The following is a 20,389-nucleotide window of genomic DNA, read 5'->3' on the forward strand; positions in this document are numbered from 1 at the left end:
AACCTCACTGCTTGGCCTCACTTGGGGGTGCCACCTCCCCGCACCGTGTTTGGGTCTGCAAACGTCTGTGTTGTGCTGGCCCCACTTCCCGTGGCTGTGTTGGGCCCACATCGTGGCTGTCCACTCATGGGTCACTCTTCAGAACATTGTCATAGCCAAGCTGTCAGAGCCCCGTAGCAACTAGTCGGCCCCCACGAGTGGTTGGTTGGTGGGCAGAAGGCTGCCAGTGGCTGAGTCCCTTGACACACCTGCCTCCCAGCGTGTGCCCCAAGCCCCCACCTGGGAGCAAATGGCGTGTGCCTGAGCTCCCTCCGCCGCCCAGGCCTTCCCTCCCGGGCCTGAGAGCAGTGGTTGGAGAGTCGTCCTGAGCTGGTGGCGCTTGGCTTGAGCAGCTCTCCCGACAGCCGCTCACCTGGGTGGCTGGGCAACGGGGGTGAGTGAGTGGAGCAGGCCCTGCTGGGGCTCGACAGGTGCCCTCTGGAGCCTGCCGCAGCTGGGAGAGTTGGGGTCCCCAAGGTGACTGGCCTGCCTCTCTGTTGCGCTTCCTCCCTGCAGTTGTCGCCTGGTTGGGCCTGGAAATGGGACGTCGCGCCTCCTCAGGGAGTGTAGAAGCAGCCAGGGCCTCTCCAAGCCGCTGCTGTGACAGAAAGTGAACCAGCTGCCAGAGGATGTCCACCACCACGACAGTCGCCCCCGCGGGGATCCCGGCGGCCCCGGGTCCTGTGAACCCACCGCCCCCGGAGGTCTCCAACCCCAGCAAGCCCGGCCGCAAGACCAACCAGCTGCAGTACATGCAGAATGTGGTGGTGAAGACGCTCTGGAAACACCAGTTCGCCTGGCCCTTCTACCAGCCCGTGGACGCAATCAAACTGAACCTGCCGGTGCGTAGCTGCTGCCTCCCCAAGAGCCACGTTCTGCTGCTGCTGTCCTCTGTCCCTCTCATGCTGCCCCCACTCCTGGAAAGACTGCCACTCTGGCCTTGGGAAGGTGCTGCTAAGCTGGGGACAGCCTGTGCCTCAGGAAGCCCACAGCACGAAGGCACACAGCGGCCACGTGGCCGTGGGAGAGTGGAGGGCGGCTGCCCCAGGTGCAGGATATAGGGAGAAGCCAGGCATGTCTGGGAGGAAAGCAGGTGGATGGTGATGGGGCTTAGGAGTCGAGGCTCGCTGGGGCCTTCTGCCTCACTGGCTCCTGCAGGATGGCCCATCTGCCAGCTTGGTGAGCCCACTTGGAGTTAGAGGCAGAGATGTTAAGGCCTGCCTTCCGGGCGAGAGTGCCCTCAGCTGCATGCTCATTTTTGACCTGGGCCCAAATAGACAAACCCTGAGCATTGCAGAGGAAGCCCTGGGCTCTAGGCTCTGCTAGGCCCTGGTCACCTGCAGGTTTAGACCCCAGAAGGTTTGGCCCCATCTCCAGTATGTAGACCTGTCCTGGGGTCTGCCCTAGCCCTGTGGGCTCCCCTCTGCACGTGCTTGGGGTCCGGAGAGAGGTTAGGCAGGAGTTTGGAGCTGGCCAAGTGCCCACCTCACCATAGCCCACTGCCGTCAGAGATCAGAAAGTGCCTCTGGGCCAGCCCCAGTCCTCAGTCCACTTGGAAAGGCCAGGCTGTGTCCTCTTGGGAATTGCGAAAATAATTATGTAGAATCTTTTGGTAATGCCTCTGAAAATCTCTTTCCTAGGATTATCATAAAATAATAAAAAACCCAATGGATATGGGGACTATTAAGAAGAGACTAGAAAATAATTACTATTGGAGTGCAAGTGAATGTATGCAGGACTTCAACACCATGTTTACAAATTGTTACATTTATAACAAGGTAAGATGCCGGCCCAGAATGCCGCTTGCAGTAAGGATTCGGGTGCTGTGTGGCGCGGATTCCCCGGCCATTCTTGCCAGTGCCAGGTGGGCCTGGGTGCTTTGCAGCAGCTCTTGGGCCAGCCCAAAGCCATCACCTGGCCGGGTGCTGTGGCTCACACCTGCAATCCCAGCACTTTGGGAGGCCAAGGTGGGCGGATCTTTTGAGCTCAGGAGTTTGAAACCAACCTGTGCAACATGGTGAAACCCCATCTCTACTAAAGATACAAAAAAATTACCCGGGTGTGGTGGCAGGCACCTATGTAATCCCAGCTACTTGGAAGGCTAAGGCAGGAGAATTAGTTAAACCTGGGAGGTGGAGGTTGCAGTGAGCCGAAATCGTGCCACTACACTCCAGCCTGGGTGACAGAGCAAGACTTCATCTCAAAAAAAAAAAGTGTGTGTGTGTATATATATATATATATATATATGTATACGTATGTGTATGTATATTATACATATTCATTTAGTTCTCTCCTGCGCTGCCAAATTTGTTAACAAATTTTAAGTATTTTTTTGAGCTACAACTAATAATGTCCTTTGCAAGCACACAGCTCCTTTCCTGACTGGTGACCTGGACTCTCTGTGTCTTCAGCCCACAGATGACATTGTGCTAATGGCCCAAGCCTTAGAGAAAATTTTTCTACAAAAGGTGGCCCAGATGCCCCAAGAGGAAGTTGAATTATTACCCCCTGCTCCAAAGGGCAAAGGCCGGAAGCCGTCTGCGGGAGTCCAGAGCGCAGGTACAGGGAGCCAGGGCGGGCAAGGGGCGGGGCCTCTGTGCAGAGGCCCACGGACGGATGGGCTGGGACGCGAGTCCCTTAGCCATCTGAGCTGTTTCCCGTCTGTCATGAAGAGCTCGTGGGTGCTGGGTCTTGGCTGAGTGTGGCCTGTGGGTGATGTTGGAGGGGCATCTAGCCCAGGGATACAGATGACATTGACGCCGGAGCCGGCTGCCTTTGAGCCCACTCTAGGGAGGAGCTCATGGTCTGGGAGGATCGCCTGTCCCTGCTCTTCACCTCCCAAATCCTGCTCTCCCTTCCAGCTCCAGCCCTGAAGTCGCTTCTTCCATGACACCGGGGGCCTGTGCCCCTCCTGGGACTTTGTCTCTTCAGCACTCATTTTATTCTCTGTGACCTGAGAGTCACTGTCACCTGCTTGGCTCCCTGGTCAAGTAAGACCGCCTCTCCTTGTTGGGGAGCACGGTGGTGATTAGTGCTGTGAGCCCTGGGATCCCACCTGGCCTGGAAACCTGGCACGCAGGCGTGTCCAGATGGAAAGGCTGACCGAGCGGGATGGTCAGTGCTGTGTGCTTTCCCGTGTTGCAGATGGGAGAAGCTGGGGGCTTAAGTATGGCCACATCCTTGGTCACTCAGCTAGTTACTGAGGGAACCAAGTTCGGTACCAGCTTTCTGTGACTCCAGGGTGGCCCTTGACTGCCAGGCCATGGGACTGCCCTGGCTTCCTTGTTCTGCCTCCTGTGGTCTGTGGCGGGGGTCTCGCCTTCATGCGGGGAGCCCTTAGCCAAGATGAGCCAGAGCAGTCCTGCCCCAGGATGCAGGGTTGGGGCATCTCAGCATGGAGGGCTCTTCTGGCTGGGGGTTTTGGCAGCACAGAGCTGGCCCCCATGTTCTGGCTAGAGGGGTGGCACTGGAAGCTTCTGGAAATACTAGTAGAGCCTGGCATACCAAATGTCCCTTCCTTGTCTTGAAGGTACGCAGCAAGTGGCGGCCGTGTCCTCTGTCTCCCCAGCGACCCCCTTTCAGAGCGTGCCCCCCACTGTCTCCCAGACGCCCGTTATCGCTGCCACCCCTGTACCAACCATCACTGCAAACGTCACGTCAGTCCCGGTCCCCCCAGCTGCCGCCCCACCTCCTCCTGCCACACCCATCGTCCCTGTGGTCCCTCCTACGCCGCCTGTTGTCAAGGTGAGCACCCTGAGTCCGGACGGCTGGGGCGTCCGAGCCCAGCCAGGGTTCCTGAGGTCAGGGCAGGAGCAGCGGGCGGGGGGCTCCCATCTTTCCCTGAGTGCCGGCTCTTGGGAGTGGTTCTCTCTGCACCCTGGGAGGTCAGGCCGTTGTTCCTGACGCAGATGAGGAGACCTAGGCCTGGGGAGCTGAAGGTCACACAGCTGGTAAGGGAGGGCCTGGCTGAACTTGAACCCCAGCTTCTCTGGCCAGAAGCCCTGGCCAAGGGCTTGGTCAAGGTGGGGAAGGTGTGGGAGAGAAGCAAGGGTGGGAGGGTCCCGGTCCTCCCCTGCTCACAGCCAGGAGAGTGGTGCCAGCTGTACCCACCTGGGTGCGTTGTGAGGTGCCGGCACCCAAGCCGGCCCCGCCCGTGGGCTCCACATGGGAACATGGGGACCCGCCTCTCCTGCTCCCCACTTGGCTGGGAGCTTTTCACAGCGGGCCCTGTTGGTCTCGGCAGGGAATGGGTGCTCCCTGCAAGATTTGGGGCTAGCGAGGCCTGGTGAGTCTCCTGCTTTGGGCAGGGCCCGTGCCAGGCACTTATGTGTATTATCTTCTTCGATTTGATCCTCACAGCAACCCTCTGGGGCAGACAGTATTTCCCCCATCTTACAGATGAGGAAGCGGGCGCTCAAAGGGGTTAAATGGCTCGCCCAAGGTAAAACGCCACCTCCGTTGCTTCCCCTCCCCGTGGCCTTCACTGCCTGCACTTATGGGTGGCCCCCGGCCAAGCCGCCTTCCCCAGCGGGGGCTGTTTCTGGAGCATGTCCCATTTGCCACGGCCAGATGAGTCCGTCCCTGCTCCCACCCGCCCTCTGCGGCACGCACCTGGCGCTTGGCAGCCCGTGGGTGCCTGTCAAGTGTTGTGGATAGCCGGCTCCGGCCCCTGCCAGTCCGAGGGCGGCGGCTTGGCTGGGCAGTGACTGTGGGTGGCTCTCTAGACGGCAGGTGCCGTGGGCTGGCTCCTCTCCCGCTGGGCTAAGATTAGAAGCCGGCTGAGCTGGTCTCAGGGTGTACACTGAGCCCTGGCCCCGGAACGCTGAGGTGATGCCCATGGGTGCTGGGTGCTGAGGCCCTTGCAGGCTGCCCAGAGAGACCTGCACACCCCCAGGAGGCCTGGACATTAAACATGAGTGTCTGGTGCCTGGCTCCGCCCCCCGGACACACCCGTGGAAGGCTCTGTGGGTCGTCTCCCTCCTCTCCTTGCTTGAAATAGCCTTCAGTGGCTCCCATTGCCGCCGGGATGGAGTCCAGACTCGCCCACTCAATCCCTGAAGTTCCTTGTTCCCAGAGCTGCTGTGGCTGCTTCATGCCTCCTGGTTGGGCTGCCCCTGCCCTGTGTCCGGAATGCTCTCCTGCCTCCTCCTTGTCCCGCAAAACTTGTGTTTGTCTGCGGAGCCCCCGCTCTCAGGCCCTTGTCTGGAACTTTCCTGCTGGTCTCTAAAAGCAGGGAGTTCCCAGGTCTGCAGCACCGAGGTCCCCGGGTCCTGGCCTGGGTGCTTGTTAGGTGTCTGGCGAATTGCATGCAGCACCTCACACGGCTTGGGGTGTGAGGTGCGAGCCCACCCGGGACCCCTGAGCCCTCGGGGCTAAGGGAGAGAGGGGTCTCCCCACGCCCAGGTGAGGGCGGGTTTCAGAGTTGAGCCTGAGGGAGAGTCCCAGCCTCACCACTGCCAGCTGTGTGACCTTGGGCCAGTGACGTGGCCCCTGAGCCTTGGTGCCCTCTCCTGTGGGGCCGTGCATGTGGCCGCTTAGCCCAGCGCCAGGCAGGCAGACAGGCAGTGCCCCAGAAACGCGGCTGCAGTGACATGCGTCTTCGGGGCGGCGGCCTGGTTTCGGGGCTCACTGGTTATTTCACTGTCGCAGAAAAAGGGCGTGAAGCGGAAAGCAGACACAACCACTCCCACGACGTCGGCCATCACTGCCAGCCGGAGTGAGTCACCCCCGCCATTGTCAGACCCCAAGCAGGCCAAAGTGGTGGCCCGGCGGGAGAGTGGTGGCCGCCCCATCAAGCCTCCCAAGAAGGACTTGGAGGATGGCGAGGTGCCCCAGCACGCAGGCAAGAAGGGCAAGCTGTCAGAGCACCTGCGCTACTGCGACAGCATTCTCAGGGAGATGCTGTCCAAGAAGCACGCGGCCTACGCCTGGCCCTTCTACAAGCCGGTGGACGCCGAGGCCCTGGAGCTGCATGACTACCACGACATCATCAAGCACCCGATGGACCTCAGCACTGTGAAAGTACGTGGCCGCGCGGCAGGCCCTGCTCTGCCCACGTCCTGCGGATCTGCCGTGGGTGCTAATGTCTTGTGCCGGCTGAGTGGGGGCTCTCGGGGAGCAGGGTCTCGCCTGCCGGAGAAGCGCACCCTCCGGGCTGACCCCCGTGGCCCTGGCTGTGGCTGGCAGGGCTCAGTGAGAAAGGTGTGCCCTGCCTGTGGGTCCCGGAGTCTGTGGCTCTGTTGTGTTTATTCCCATCAAACCCCTTTGGTGATTTAATTGATTTCCTTCCCACCTCCCATTCTGTATCATCAGGTCAGGGGGCCCCTAGATCTGGGCCACTCTCACAGTTGGCTCAAGTTTTAAAGCTACACTTTGCCTCCCTCAAGCCCTGGATACAGGTGCCTCACAGCAGACCGGAATGAGGCGGCCGGTGGGGATGGCCTGGCTTCTGTCCCTTAAGTGCCTCCAAGCCCCACCCCCTCACCAGACGGAAGCGGGCCCTGGGTGGGTGGCAGAGCTGAGACTGAGAGCCTGGCCTCCCCCATGCCCGTCTTCTCGAGGCGGCAGCCTCTGCTTGGCCTCTTGTGTGCCTCACAGCAGGTCAGAGTGAGTCTGGTCCCGGTGGGGGGTGGCATTTGAGCTGCGCCGCCCCAAGGCAGGGTGAGCTCCACGAGGTCTTCCCTGAGCGCCTTTCCAAACTTCTGGCTGGCACCTGGTCTCCCTCTGGGAGAGCTCTGAGCCAGCTCCCAGGGACATGCAGGCGGTGGAGGTGTGGCCCGCCTCCTCCGCCAACTGCTGGTGGCCCTGGGAAGAGCTGCTGGGAGCCCTGTTGGGCAGGTTTTTGTTTTCATCCTGGAAAGCCAGTCGCAGTTATTCTGCACCCCCTGAGCCAGGATCCCCTGATGAAAGCCTTTTCTTCCCTGGTTGACTGGATCTCGGCCGGGACAGACCTGGCTGGCTCAGGCCCCAGTGCCGGGTGCACAGTCAGGCGAAAGCGATGAGCGCGGCCGCCTGGCTTCACTGCCGTGGGTGGGGAAGCTGAGGGCCGGAGCCACGCGGCCCAGAAGCTGCCAGGAGCCTCGGCTCCAGCCTCCAGGGCCAGGGTTTGTGTGTCTACCACAACACAGTAACAGGAATTTCTGGAACATCACTGGGGGTTCCAGCGTTTGTGCCTGACTGAAGCTCAGCTTAATTCTGTTTTGGCCGAAGGGTCTGATATGCCCTTGAAACCGTAATAAAGAAGCTCTAGAAAACCAGTTCACTTTAAAGTTGTGATCTGCTTTGTTCGGAGCTTCCACCTCTTGTCTGTCCTGGCGCGGGGAGAAGCCAGGTGCTGTGGCAGCACCTGCTGCCTGCGAGTGTGGCCCAGACGCTGCGGGGAAAGGGCAGTGAATCAGTGAGAGAGGCCTCAGGACCTATAGATTTTACAGGTGGAGCTTTTGGGGATGGTTTGCCCTGGCACCTGCTAAGGCAGAAAACAGGCTTTTCTCCCAACATCAGAGGCTTTCAGGTCCCTCTGTGCTCCCGGGTTCTTTCTGCCAGCCCGTCCTTCTGGATGGGTCTCATGTCCGAGGGCACAGGGTGCGGGCCCTGAGGTGGGGGGTGCCCTCTGCGGGTTAGGACCCAGCCCCTCCATCTCACTAGCACCTGGATGAATGCAGCCTGGACCCCATGGAGCGGTCGGGGTAGACTCGCCCTGCCCTTGCGTGTGTCCCCCTGGAGGTCCCCGACAAGGTCCCTCTCCTTGAAGCCGTCCCGGGATGGGAAACTCACTCCCTCCGACGCAGTGTGACCTCTTTTTGCTCCAACTGGTGTGTTCCCAGTGGCCACCTTGAAATGTCCGTCGACGATCCTGCCTCTGGCCACTCCCCGGCCGAGCCACCTGCACCTCCCAGCTTTGGGGACTGACTGTGTGCCCCTCCTCACCCCTGCCACCTGGGACTGTCTGCCCAGGCCTTGGCCTCAGTTCTCTGCTTGCCAGAGCCAGGTGGGACCTGCAGTGGGTTTTGCTCTAGGGTCTCTGTGTGGCTGAGTAAACGTGGGTGGGTGTCGGCCCACACGCCCCCATTGCCTCCACCCCTGTGGGGTTCAGGAACTGCCGCTGGACACAGCATGGAGTCCCTTAGGTCCAGCGCGGCCCCTGGGATACCGGGGTGCTTCTGTAAGACGCAAGCTGGTTAACGGCTACTGGCTTCCTCGAGAGAAAAATAACATTGCCTTGTGTAGACTGAGCAGGCCTCTGTTGTTGGTGGAATCTGACTTTGCCGCAGCTTCATGCCGCCCCGGGGCTGCTGATGGCATGTCGGCGTGTGATGATTTACCCACTTTGTGTGAAGGGACGCTCTGGACAAGGAAGGGGCTAAGGGACACCCGCGGGAACCCGGGATTTCTCGTTGAGCGCCTTTTTCTTCCAACCGGGAGATCTGTCTCTGGAGTCCCAGACCCTCCCTGCCAAGCCATCGAGTCACCCTCTCATGTCCTCACTTTGAGCTTCCTTGTATGAGGTCCCGGAGAACTGGGGTGTCCTGCTGGTCAGGCCAGTAGGCACTGCCCTGGAGCTGGCAGTGGCCCCTGCTCCAGAGTTCATCTCGTGGGGTGTGGCAGAGAGTCCTGAGGCCACAGGCCACGCTCACTGACCCCTGTCGCTGTGTGTTGCAGAGGAAGATGGATGGCCGAGAGTACCCAGACGCACAGGGCTTTGCTGCTGATGTCCGGCTGATGTTCTCGAATTGCTACAAATACAATCCCCCAGACCACGAGGTGGTGGCCATGGCCCGGAAGCTGCAGGTAACCCGAGGCTGGGCACAGGTGGGGCGGCTCAGCTCGGCGCTGTGGGCATCCTGGCCTCGGTGTGGGGTGGGTGCCCAGGTAATTGTCCAGCTGAGGAAGGCCTCAGCCTCATTCCCTCAACACGTTTTTCCTGAGTGCCAACCAGGGCCTGCCAGGCTCTGAGCTGGGTTCCAGGAGCTGCCGCTGGGGCAGGGCAGCCAGTGAGCAGGCGGGACCGCTGGGACTCTGTAGGGGTGTCACAGCAGTGAGCCTTTCCCTCTACGGGCTGGTGCATGTACCAGGGGGATGGCAGATGCCCTTTCTCCTGTGGCTTCACCAACTGTAGTTTCCAGCAAGTCTCTGTGGCAAGGAGAGGCTTGGACACTAACCTGACAGTGCAGCCGGTGGATGAATTAGATGACAGTGGCTTGTGTAGCATTTTGCTTTTCTGACAACAGAAGTAAAAGGCGGATTGGAGAAGATGCAGGAAGCAGTGGGATGTCTTAAGGGAAAACAGGAGTGTCTTGGTCTGGCTCTCAGCACAGGGACTTTGTGAACATGCACAGACCTCACAGAGATATTTGTGTTTGTGTGTGGACGTGTGTGCGCGCGTGGACCTGTGTGCGTGCGTGCGTGTGCGCGTGTGGACCTCTGTGTGCGTGTGTGTGCGTGTGGACCTGTGTGCGTGCGTGTGTGCGCGTGTGGACCTGTGTGCGTGCGTGTGTGCGCGTGTGGACCTGTGTGCGTGCGTGCGTGTGCGCGCGTGGACCTCTGCGTGCGTGCGTATGCGTGTGTGGACCTGTGTGCGTGCTCCTGACTGCATGTGCATTTTTCTGCCAAAGTCCAGGTCCCGCACATATATTTTGGTGTGGGTGGATGCGCCAGAATCTCTTACCTTTTCTAGTTGTGATCTCAGGTGGTTTGCTCTTATCAATAACAGCACCACTATTATAAATGTTATTTAATCAAAGGACTTGATTTTTGGAGGAAAGGGGAGAATGATGGGGATGTGCTCTCTTCCAGCATGCTTTTCCTGTTCACGGGACCCAGAATGTCGTGTAAGATGTTCACAATCCTTGCACAGACTATTTTGAAATCCCCGAGCAGTCCGTGGTATTATTGTGGATGACACAGGACCCATAAAAGGGGCAGAGAGAGAAACTCATTCCCCACTGTGAGTCCTGCTGCCTTTCCCACCCTCCCATGCACAGGGCCTGCCCAAGTTCCTCTCCCAGGCACTGCTGCCATTGCCACCCTCTCTCTGCACTGGGTCCTGCAGGGGATGATGGCAGAGTGGTCCTGGAGGTCCCATTACATCCAGAGGAAGCCATCAGAACCCCGGTTTTATACCGAGACCTTGTTCACTGTGTCTTGAATCCAAAAGACCTTGCAAAGCCCAGTCTTCTGGAGCCTGATAAATGCTGGGTTGAGTTTAACGAGGGACCTGAGCATAGAGGATGGAAACCCAGGCTTGCAGACCAAGCAGGGACGCCGGCAGCTCTGCCCCCCCCACTCCTGCAACAGGTGCTGTTGGATAGACATGGTGCTCACGCCGGTAATCCCAGCACTTTGGAAGGCGGAGGTGGGAGGATCACTTGAGGCCAGGAGTTTGAGACCAGCTGTCTCTACCACAGATTTTCAAAACGAGCCACGTGTGGTGGTGTGTCCCTAGTACCAGCTACTCAGGAGAGTGAGATGGCAGGATGACCTGAGCCCAGGCGTTAGAGACTGCAGTGAGCTGTGATTGCACTGCACTCCAGCCTGGGCAACAGAGTGAGACCCTGAGGCCAATGGATTTCCATGACTGAGCACCATTTAGCAATTGTGCCATTTTATCAATTGAGCTGTGGGGTTAGAGCCCAACAGCAAAATGACCTGACCTGAATGACCTTCAAGGTTGTCAACCGAATGGGGGCCTGGGTCGCTGCTCTGTAGGTTGGGTTGCCTCTGGGGACATCTGAGAGGAGTGCCCGGGATATGAGAGCCTGGGGTGGGCTTTTCCAGAGCTGGGTCCAGCCTGAACAGTGGAGGCACATCACGTGTGCAGACGGTGTGGATTCAGGTTTCTGAGCTTGGCAAAGAAATCTCCCCTCATTTCTGCATCACTGTGCATCCCTGTCTTCACTGAGCCTGGGCTGCCCCAGGGAGGGGGACGTTTGCTGAGAGGGGCTACTGAGGGCCTAGCTCCTGGTCCAAAGGCTTTCCAAAGTCAATTTTGATAGGAAGTTCGGGTGTGACGGCTCACGCCTATAATCTCAGCACGTTGGGAGGCCAGGGTGGGAGGATCACTTGAGCTCAGGGGTTCAAGACCAGCCTGGGGAACAGAGCAGGACCCTATCCCTACAGAAAATAAAGTAGGCTGGGCGTGGTGGCTCACACCTGTAATGCCAGCACTTTAGGAGACCCAGACAGGCAGATCACAAGGTCAGGAGTTCGAGAATAGCCTGACCAACATGGTGAAACTCTGGCTCTACTAAAAATACAAAAAATTAACTGGGAGTGGTGGCATGCACCTGTGATCCCAGCTACTTGGGAAGCTGAGGCAGGAAAATCACTGGAAACCAGGGTGTGGAGGTGCAGTGAGCTGAGATCATGCCTTTGCACTCCAGCCTGGGCAAAAGAGCAAGACTCTGTCTTGAGAGAAAAAAAGAGAATAGTAAAAAATATATATATATATGTTATAAAATATTTATATATATGTATTTATATTTGAGACAGCGTCTCACTCTGTCACCCAGGCTGGAGTGCAATGGCATGATTTCAGCTCACAGAAGCCTCGACCTCCTGGGTTCAAGCAGTCCACCCATCACAGCCTCCCGAGCAGCTAGGATCACAGGCGTGTGCTGCCATGACTGGCTAATTTTTGTATTTTTTTGTAAATAAAATATTGATAGGACTAGACTTTGACCTTTTGGACCAACTTTTGGAGTTAACCCTTCATGAGATGTGATGCTACAGTCAGTTCCGGGGTGAAGAGATGGGAAGAGGTCAACACTCTTTGGACTCCTGTGGCTGTGGAGGACCCTGTCCAAGTTCAAAGGGAGACGCTCCCATTTCACAGCAGGGGCAGCCTCGGGGAGCTTCGGGCCAGCAGGCTATGAGGATGCGTGCATCTTCTAGAGAGGGCTCATGGAGTTGGTGAAGGGAGCTGTGGGTCAGCTCCTGTGTCCCCTGCTCCCAGGCCTGTCCCCAGGAATTGCCTGGGGAGGGAGGGAGGGCGAGTTGGAAGCGACCACAGCCCCCCAGGAAGGCGGGACCCTGTCTCCTCCTGGCCCGACCTTCATAACAGCTGTATGTGCTGCCCCAGGGGCACTTCAGGAACCCTGAGGGCCCACACCAAGGGGCAGCCCCATGGGGGTCCATGTCTTCAGGGCAACCTCTTGTTCTCCCGCAGGACGTGTTTGAGATGAGGTTTGCCAAGATGCCGGATGAGCCTGTGGAGGCGCCGGCACTGCCTGCCCCCGCGGCCCCTGTGGTCAGCAAGGGTGCTGAGAGCAGCCGTAGCAGCGAGGAGAGCTCTTCGGATTCAGGCAGCTCGGACTCAGAGGAGGAGCGGGCCACCAGGCTGGCAGAGCTGCAGGAGCAGGTGGGCACTGGCATACCTGGGTAGGGTTCAGGGGCTGAGGCGGGATTGTGGCACGGCAGCCCAAGGTCCGTCCCTTTGCATGGTTCCCTCCTCTGCCCTGTGTCCCACAGCAGCTGCCGCCGTGCTTCCTCGTAAAGGCACTCAGAGTGCCCTCCCCAGGCCTGGGGTGGTGCGAGCCTAACCCACAGCACACATGGGTGGCTGCGCTGACTCGTGGCTGGGATGTTTCTGGAGACCTGGCGGGCCTCAGGTGGGAGCTTAGTGGTCATGTGTGGTTATGTGTGCCTTGCTCTGCTTGGGAAAGGCCTGTGAGGCACTTGCAGAGGCCGCAGTAGTGCCTGGGCTCCAAGCAGTCACTTGCAGTGGGGTGGGGTGCGGGCTCCAGGGTCCTGAGGGCCCTGCCGTGCAGCTGCCCAGCCCCAGCCCAGCTGCCAGGCTGTGCTTCCTCCCCCTTCTCTGCCTCGCTTTCCTCGTTTGCAGTATGGGACAGATGTCGCCCCCTCTGAGCTGTCTCGAGGTCGAATTGAGAAAGATGTGAATTGTTTCCCCAAACCTCTGGCAGCCAGCCAGGTGCATAATTTCTGGGACCCCAGATTGAGAGAAAATAGAGCAGGGCTGTCGAGTCAGGAGGGGAACAGCATGAATCAGGGCTGCAAGGACAGTGATGGCCCTGCAGTCCCCAGAGTTGGGCCGGACATTTGATTTTGGAGTGGCAAGGACACACAGCGGGGAAGACGTCTGTGAGGTGGCAGCTCCTCTACCCACCCGCTGTCTTCCTTGCACGGACCACCCAGAGGCAGGGACAGGCCGTGTCCTCGCCTGGGCAGTGCCTCTCCTCTCCGATGGGGGTGGCTGCAGTGGGGAGGGCGAGACGCTTGGCACACTGCCAGCTGCAGGGCAGCCCCGGATGAATGCTGGCTGCTAGCAGTGGTTTGTTTTAACCCCGGAGACCTGCGTGTTATCAAATGGCTTCCCAGAAGTTACTGATGAAAATCTCCTTTGTGCGGGCACGTAAACTTCTAGAGTCCTTCCTCATCTAAACAGTGGTAATAAAAATGTAAGCTCCTCACCTAATGTAGATGATGGGTTCATGGGTGCAGCAAACCACTGTGGCACATGTGTACCTGTGTAACAAACCTGCACGTTCTGCACATGTATCCTAGAACTTAAAGTATAATAAGTTTTTTTAAAAAAGTTAGCTGCCCCTAGCGAGTCCCTGTTGTGCCGCTTGTGCAGTGCTGCGCCTGTGGCCAGGCAGCTCTTTCCCACTGCAGGTGAGGAAGCCGAGGCGGAGAGGGCTCATGACTCACTAGGGGTCACAGGGAAGTGAGAGGCAGAGCAGGGCCCGGGTGCTCCTGGTTCACTTCCGCGCCCAGTGGAGGCAGCTCCGACATCGCCCCGAGCCCCTTCCAGTCCAGGGCCCCAGGCAGCCCCAGTGGTGTGGGCTATGCCCGACGCCTGCTCAGCTGCCCACTCTTTTCCAGCTGAAGGCCGTGCACGAGCAGCTGGCCGCCCTGTCTCAGGCCCCAGTAAACAAACCAAAGAAGAAGAAGGAGAAGAAGGAGAAGGAGAAGAAGAAGAAGGATAAGGAGAAGGAGAAGGAGAAGCACAAGGTGAAGGCCGAGGAAGAGAAGAAGGCCAAGGTGGCTCCGCCTGCAAAGCAGGCCCAGCAGAAGAAGGCTCCTGCCAAGAAGGCCAACAGCACGACCGTGGCCGGCAGGTGGGCTCCAGACCTGCTCAGGCTCCAAGAGCCCGGTGCTCAGTGTGCTGTGGGGGTTCACGTAGCAGCAGTGCTGGGATTGGGGGCTTTGTGCCGTGGCCACCTGGAAACCAGGGTGATGGGGGCGGGGAGACTGAGGACCTGATGAGACCTGTGCTGGAAAGTCCGGGGGCTCAGGTGGTGCTGCTCAGCTGTCTGCAGGGCAGGCCTGGATTCTGGGCATTGAAGTGCTGCCATGGCCTGGTCTCCACATCTTGAAACTTTTGGGATGTTTTCCTGGTCTGGGCCAAGGATCTTGACTTGGGGGAGTTGGGCGCCCCATTTTGGGCTTGCCCATATTCAGGGGGCAGGGGTGGTGGAATCGTGCACAGCTGCATTCAGCCTCCTTCGGGAGCCCCTGCTGTGGCTGGACACCACCCTGAAGAGCGTCTGCTGGGGACACGCCGGAGCCACAAAGCAATATGAGCTAGTAGGGAAGGAGCTCAGGCCCAGGATTCCTCTCCCAGCCAGGTAGAAGGGAGGCTTCCCGGGGGGAGGCAACAGCTGTGTGGGAGAAAGCTTGGCAGCCGAGGGCTGGGGAGGGAGTTCCAACAACAGGGAACAGTGGGTACAAAGCCGCAGAGGCCAGCAGGACGTGCTCCTTTTGGGAATGAGGGCAAATTTGGCACCACTGAAAAAGAACAAGTTGGGAAAAGAGGTGAGTTGAGGCTGCTGAGATCGGCCGGCTTCATTTGAGGTGTTCACGCTTCCTTTCCAAGTAGATGAAGGGGAGTTAGGATGTAAGCTCAGCATGGTCGGATCCTTGCCGCTATGGAGAAGAGCTGAGTGGGAATCTGGAATGGAAGACAGGATACCCCTTTGGAGGTTATCGTGGTTGTGCAGGCAAGATAAATTGGTGTGGCTCTGGAGATAGAGTAATTTGGGAGGCGGCACGGCCAGGTCCTGGTGCTTGGAGGGGGGAACGAGAGGAGCCTGGGGGTCCTGGGTTTGCGCTTGGATGGCTGGGTCAGCCATTAATGGAGACAGTGAGTGGAATGGTTGGGGTGGGTCTTTCCTTCCCTTCTTTTCTCCCTCCCTCCCTCTTTCCTTTTTGGAGAGGGATGCAGAAATCCATTTTTCTTATACTGGTTGAGTATCCTTTATCTAAAATAAGGGTGTTTCTAGAATAAAAGTGTTTCAGATTTTGGATTTTTTCAGATTTTGGAATTTTTGCATTATACTCCCCATTGAGTATCTCAAATCTGAAGCATCTCAAATCTGAAAATCTGAAATGCTCCGGTGAGCATTTCCTTTGAGCGTCACGTTAAGACTCAGACAGTTTCAGATTTTGGAGCATTTTGGATTTTTGGTTTTGGGATACCCAGCCTGTTCTCTCTTTGTCTAGTTTTAGTATCGTTATAATGCTGGCCTCAAAAATGAGTTGGGGCCAGGTGTGGTGGCTCCCACCTGTAATCCCAGCACTTTGGGAGGCCAAGGCAGGAGGATCACTTGAGCTCAGGAGTTTGAGACCACCATGAGCAACACAGTAGGACTCTTGTCTCTTAAAAAAAAAAAAAAAAAAAAAGTCTTGGGATATAATATTCAAGTGATTAGAGGCAATTAAAAAATGATTTAAGGCCAGGTGCAGTGGCTCACACCTGTAATCCCAGAAATTTGGGAGGCTGAGGCGGGCAGATCAGCTGAGGTCAGGAGTTTGAGACTAGCCTGGCCAACATGGGTAAAACCCTGTCTCTACTAAAAATAGAAAAAATTAGCCAGACGCGGTGGTGGGCACCTGTAATCCCAGCTACTCGGGAGGCTGAGATAGGAGAATCGCTTGAATCTGGGAGGCAGAGGTTGCAGTGAGCTAAGATCATGCCACTGTACTCTAACCTGGGCGACAGAGTGAGACTTGGCCTCAGAAGAAAAAAAAAAAAAAGATTTGAAAAGTGTTATCCCTCTTCTGTTTTCTGGAGTAAATTTATAGAATTGATATTAATACTTAAATGTTTGGTAGGATTCACTAGCAAAAGCATCTGAGCCTGGAGTTTTGATTGTTGGAAAGTTTTTAATCATGAATTCAATTATTTTAACAGGTATAGACTTACTAGATTATCAATTTCTTCTTGAGTGAGTTTTAGAGGTTTATGCCTTTGAAGGCATTAATCCATTCCACTCAGTCAAACTTATGGACATAGGTTTATTTGTTAGTATTTCTCTATTATCCTTTTATTGTCTGTAGGGCTTGTAGTGGTGTGTCTTTTTTCATTCCTGATATTGGTAATTTGTGTCTTTTTTCTTGGTGAATCTGGATAGAGACTTACCAATTTTACTGATCTTTCAAAGAAACATAATTAGATTTCATTGATTTTTTTAAAAAAATGTTTTTACTTTTATTTCTCATCTTCACTGTTTCCTTTTGCTTAGTTTAGACTTGGCTTCCTTTTACAAAGTGTAGAAGATTAGATCACTGACTTGAAATCTCGTTTTGATTTTTTATTTAAAAAAATTTTTTGAGAAGGAGTTTCGCTCTGTTGCCCAGGCTGGAGCGCAGTGGCATGATCTCGGCTCACTGCAACCTCCGCCTCCCGGGTTCAAGTGATTCTCCTGCCTCAGCATCCCAAGTAGCTGGGATTACAGGTGCCCGCCACCATGGCTGGCTCATTTTTGCATTCTTAGTAAAGACAGGGTTTTGCCATGTTGGCCAAGCTGGTCTCAAACTCCTGACCTCAGGTGGTCCACCCGCCTCGGCCTCCCAAAGTGCTGGGATTATAGGCGTGAGCCACCATGCCCGTCCCTGCATTGTCCTTTTCTCCTGAAAATATTCCTTTTTCTGAAGTTTACTTTGTCTGAAATTAATATAGCCACCCCAGCTTTCTTTTGACTAATGTTTGCATGGTATATATTTTTTCTCACTTTTTTCCTTTTAACCTACCTAGAACATTATATTTAAAGTGGCATTTGTATAGACACTATGTAAGTTGGGTCTTGTTTTTTTAATCCAACCTGAGTATCTCTTCCTTTTAGTTGGTGTGTTTAGACCATTTATATTTCTTTCTTTTTTTTCTTTTTCTTTTCTTTTCTTTTTTTTTTTTTTTTTTTTTTTTTTTGAGACGGAGTCTTGCTCTGTCGCCCAGGCTGGAGTGCAGTGGCAAGATCTTGGCTCACTGCAGCCTCTGCCTCCCTGGTTCAAGCAATTCTCCTGCCTCAGCCTCCCATGTAGCTGGGATTACAGGTATGTGCCACCGTGCCCGGCTAATTTTTTGTATTTTTAGTAGAGACCGGGTTTCATTCTGTTAGCCAGGATGGTCTCGATCTACTGACCTCGTGATCCGCCCGCCTCAGCCTCCCAAAGGGTTGGGATTACAGGCGTGAGCCACCATGCCGGGCCTTAGAGAGTTTATATTTCACATCATTATTGATATAATTGGATTTTAGTCTATCATTTTATTATTTTCTTTTTCCTCTGTGTTTTTTGTTCCTTTGTTCCCCCTTTTTTGCCTTCTTTTGGATTACCTGAATACAGAGATCATTTCTTGACCTGTGGAGTTTGAGACGCCTATGGGGTGTGGAGAGGAACTAACCTCTGTAATTGTTTTCTGGCCAAGGTCTGGAAACCCCGCAGCTGGGAGCAACTTTTCTAACCTTGGATTTTCTGCCTTGGGGCACCACTTTGGGAAGAAAGCTTGGTCCCAGAGAACAGCCTGCTGTTGGGAGGAAGGGGTGTGTGCAGTGGGCTCCCAGGGCAGGTAGACAGAGACTCAACGCCACGTTGCTCTGTCTTCTGCCCCAGACAGCTGAAGAAAGGCAGCAAGCAGGCATCTGCCTCCTACGACTCGGAGGAAGAGGAGGAAGGCCTGCCCATGAGCTACGATGAAAAGCGCCAGCTTAGCCTGGACATCAACCGGCTGCCCGGGGAGAAGCTGGGCCGGGTGGTACACATCATCCAGTCTCGGGAGCCCTCGCTCAGGGACTCCAACCCCGACGAGATAGAAATTGACTTTGAGACTCTGAAACCCACTACTTTGCGGGAACTGGAGAGATATGTCAAGTCTTGTTTACAGAAAAAGCAAAGGAAACCGTTCTGTAAGTTGCCTGGGTGGAGCATGGTGCTCGAAGCTCCTCTCCCCTCCTTGGCCTGCCCCTCCTGTCACTCCTCACAGACCCTGTGCAGCGAGTGTGGGCACAGGGCTGCCACACTGTCTTGGCTTCTTGGTCCCACCACAGATGCCCTGAGGATATCTGTGCTCAGCCGGGGCCAGTGGGCTTGGGGCTGAACCCAGGCCTGAGCCCCACCCAGCCAGAGCCCTCTTGCCCTATTCTCGAGGACATGGGCAGCACTGTGTGCCTTGGCCTTAACCTTGTCCAGGGAAGGTGCGGCCCTGGGGCTGGACTTCAGCCCCAAACCCCATTCATTTAGGGCCCAGTTAGGGTCCTCACTGCATGCCTTCCTGAGGTTCCCTCCATTTGGGGCCTTGGCTGCAGGTGACCTCTCATGGTCCCTTGCAGGACAGACCGGCTTCTCTTATAACAGGGACACCCTCCCTTTGACTGGAGTCACAAGTCCAGAGGCCTCACAGGACGGACCCTGGGGCACCGGCCCAGGTTTCCCTGAAGTCAGTGGCAGGAACGAGTCACTGCTGGGGTCTGCAGGTCTGGCAGAGTAGGAGGGAGGGCAGACCCGAGGCGGCCCTTGTGGCAACCCCCACAGGCTGTCAATTGAGTGCAGGGCTCACTTGAACTTGCATGTGGCCTCTCGGGTGTGCCTGGGGTGTGCATGAGACTCTCAGAGCGAGTCTCCTTTTCCTGGATGGAATATCTGTGTGGTCACGGTGCATCTGACCCACGGCAGGTCACCAGGTCAACTTGCGGGGAGTGACTCAGGAGTGTCAGGCAGTGGGGAGCAGCGGCCCTGGTGAGGCAGGTCCATGAATCAGAGGCTCTGGCCCTGCACATGAGGGACACTGGCCAAACTACATCCTGCCCGTGCACCTGCTGGCACCGTAGGAGTGGCCTCTGTCACTTTAGGAGCCAGGCTTTGCACACCCTGAGGGCTCAGCAGATGCGGGTGGTGGTGGGTCTGTCTCAACCCAGTCATTTCTGCCACTTGAAGCACTGGTGACAGCTCTGCGTCTGTCAGCTCCCAGACCCATGAAAGCTGGGCAGCTGGTATGGATGCCAGTGTGCAGGGCTGGGGCCTTGGTCACCTGGATGCAGCCCTGGCTCCTGCCCCATCAGTCCCCTCTGCAGTCTGAGTGCCCATTTGTTCCCCGACAGCAGCAAGCGGGAAGAAACAGGCAGCCAAGTCGAAAGAGGAGCTAGCTCAGGAAAAGAAGAAGGAGCTGGAAAAGCGTCTGCAGGACGTCAGCGGGCAGCTGAGCAGCAGCAAGAAACCCGCCCGGAAAGGTACCACCTGCAGCCACCATGCCACCTCTCTTTGGTGGGGGTTGGGGGGTGTCAGCAGTAGGGATTTGAGCATCAAGCAGGCCCATGTCTGAGTGTGGCTTACCTGATGAACTCCATGTTCTTAGATGAGCTCTTGAGCTCCTGAAACCGCGATTTCCTTGTCTGTCACTGGGGGGTCACACCCCAACCCTGCAGGGAGGTGTGCAATGTAGGGGGTGTGTGAATACACCCCATTCTAGGGCACCATAGACAGAGGACCCCCCAGGAAAGGGCTCTTGTGGGGCTCGACCGGGCAGCCCAGCCCCTAGGCAGTGAGCTTTCTGACTGTTCCCTGGCAGTGGCAGCAGTTCACAGCAGGCTGAGGTAGCAGAGGTGGGAGGCCCAGCCCCATGCCCTGCGCATTGCCAGGTCTTGTGTTCAGGGGAGCCAGCATTTGAGCCCTTGCCTCCGTTTTTGGACCCTGTTAGAGCATGCATCTCTTTCCCTGGCTTCCAGGACACACATACAGGGGACAGTATGGTCCTGTCTGGACTGGAGCATGTTCTAGCTGGGGGCCATGGCCTTGCGACATGGTTTGCCCAGTGTCGAGACAGGGCCCGTGACCCTGCCCACTGAAGGGGTCTGTCTTCTGTAGTCACTCTTGGGACGCCCCAGGCAGAGTAAGCGCTCCAGAAACGCCAGCAGGTGGTGTTACTGTCGTTGCTGCTGGTGGCTGTGTGCTGATGTTTTTGATGGGCAGCCTTTCTCGCATCCATCCTTTCCTGTTAGTAGTCTGCATTCATTTTTTCTGTCTCAAGTATATTCAGATAGTCTCGTTGACCTGATTAATTTCAATAAATACTGATTAAACAACCGGGCCAGGAAATGGGTGGATCGTGGCATGCGGTGTG

General features: G+C 56.4%; 1 protein-coding gene across 2 annotated transcripts in view; it reads left to right on the plus strand.

The window, feature by feature from the left end:
• The window catches only part of BRD3 (bromodomain containing 3), a 23,849-nt gene continuing 3,460 nt past the window's right edge, over positions 1-20,389 (plus strand). Inside the window, exons 1-11 of one of the 2 annotated variants that reach the window (XM_017848912.1) lie at positions 1-433; positions 556-881; positions 1,680-1,817; positions 2,451-2,598; positions 3,569-3,783; positions 5,689-6,060; positions 8,698-8,826; positions 12,203-12,394; positions 13,879-14,114; positions 17,887-18,179; positions 19,371-19,499. In XM_017848912.1, the coding sequence (XP_017704401.1) occupies positions 669-881; positions 1,680-1,817; positions 2,451-2,598; positions 3,569-3,783; positions 5,689-6,060; positions 8,698-8,826; positions 12,203-12,394; positions 13,879-14,114; positions 17,887-18,179; positions 19,371-19,499 (2,065 nt within the window). In that variant the 5' untranslated portion in view covers positions 1-433; positions 556-668. Of the gene's footprint in view, positions 434-555; positions 882-1,679; positions 1,818-2,450; positions 2,599-3,568; positions 3,784-5,688; positions 6,061-8,697; positions 8,827-12,202; positions 12,395-13,878; positions 14,115-17,886; positions 18,180-19,370; positions 19,500-20,389 lie in introns of those variants that run through there. The other variant, XM_017848918.1, reaches the window with a different exon arrangement.

Source organism: Rhinopithecus bieti, unplaced genomic scaffold, assembly GCF_001698545.2.
Source record: "Rhinopithecus bieti isolate Rb0 unplaced genomic scaffold, ASM169854v2 scaffold_2205, whole genome shotgun sequence".
Taxonomy (NCBI): Eukaryota; Metazoa; Chordata; class Mammalia; order Primates; family Cercopithecidae; genus Rhinopithecus; species Rhinopithecus bieti.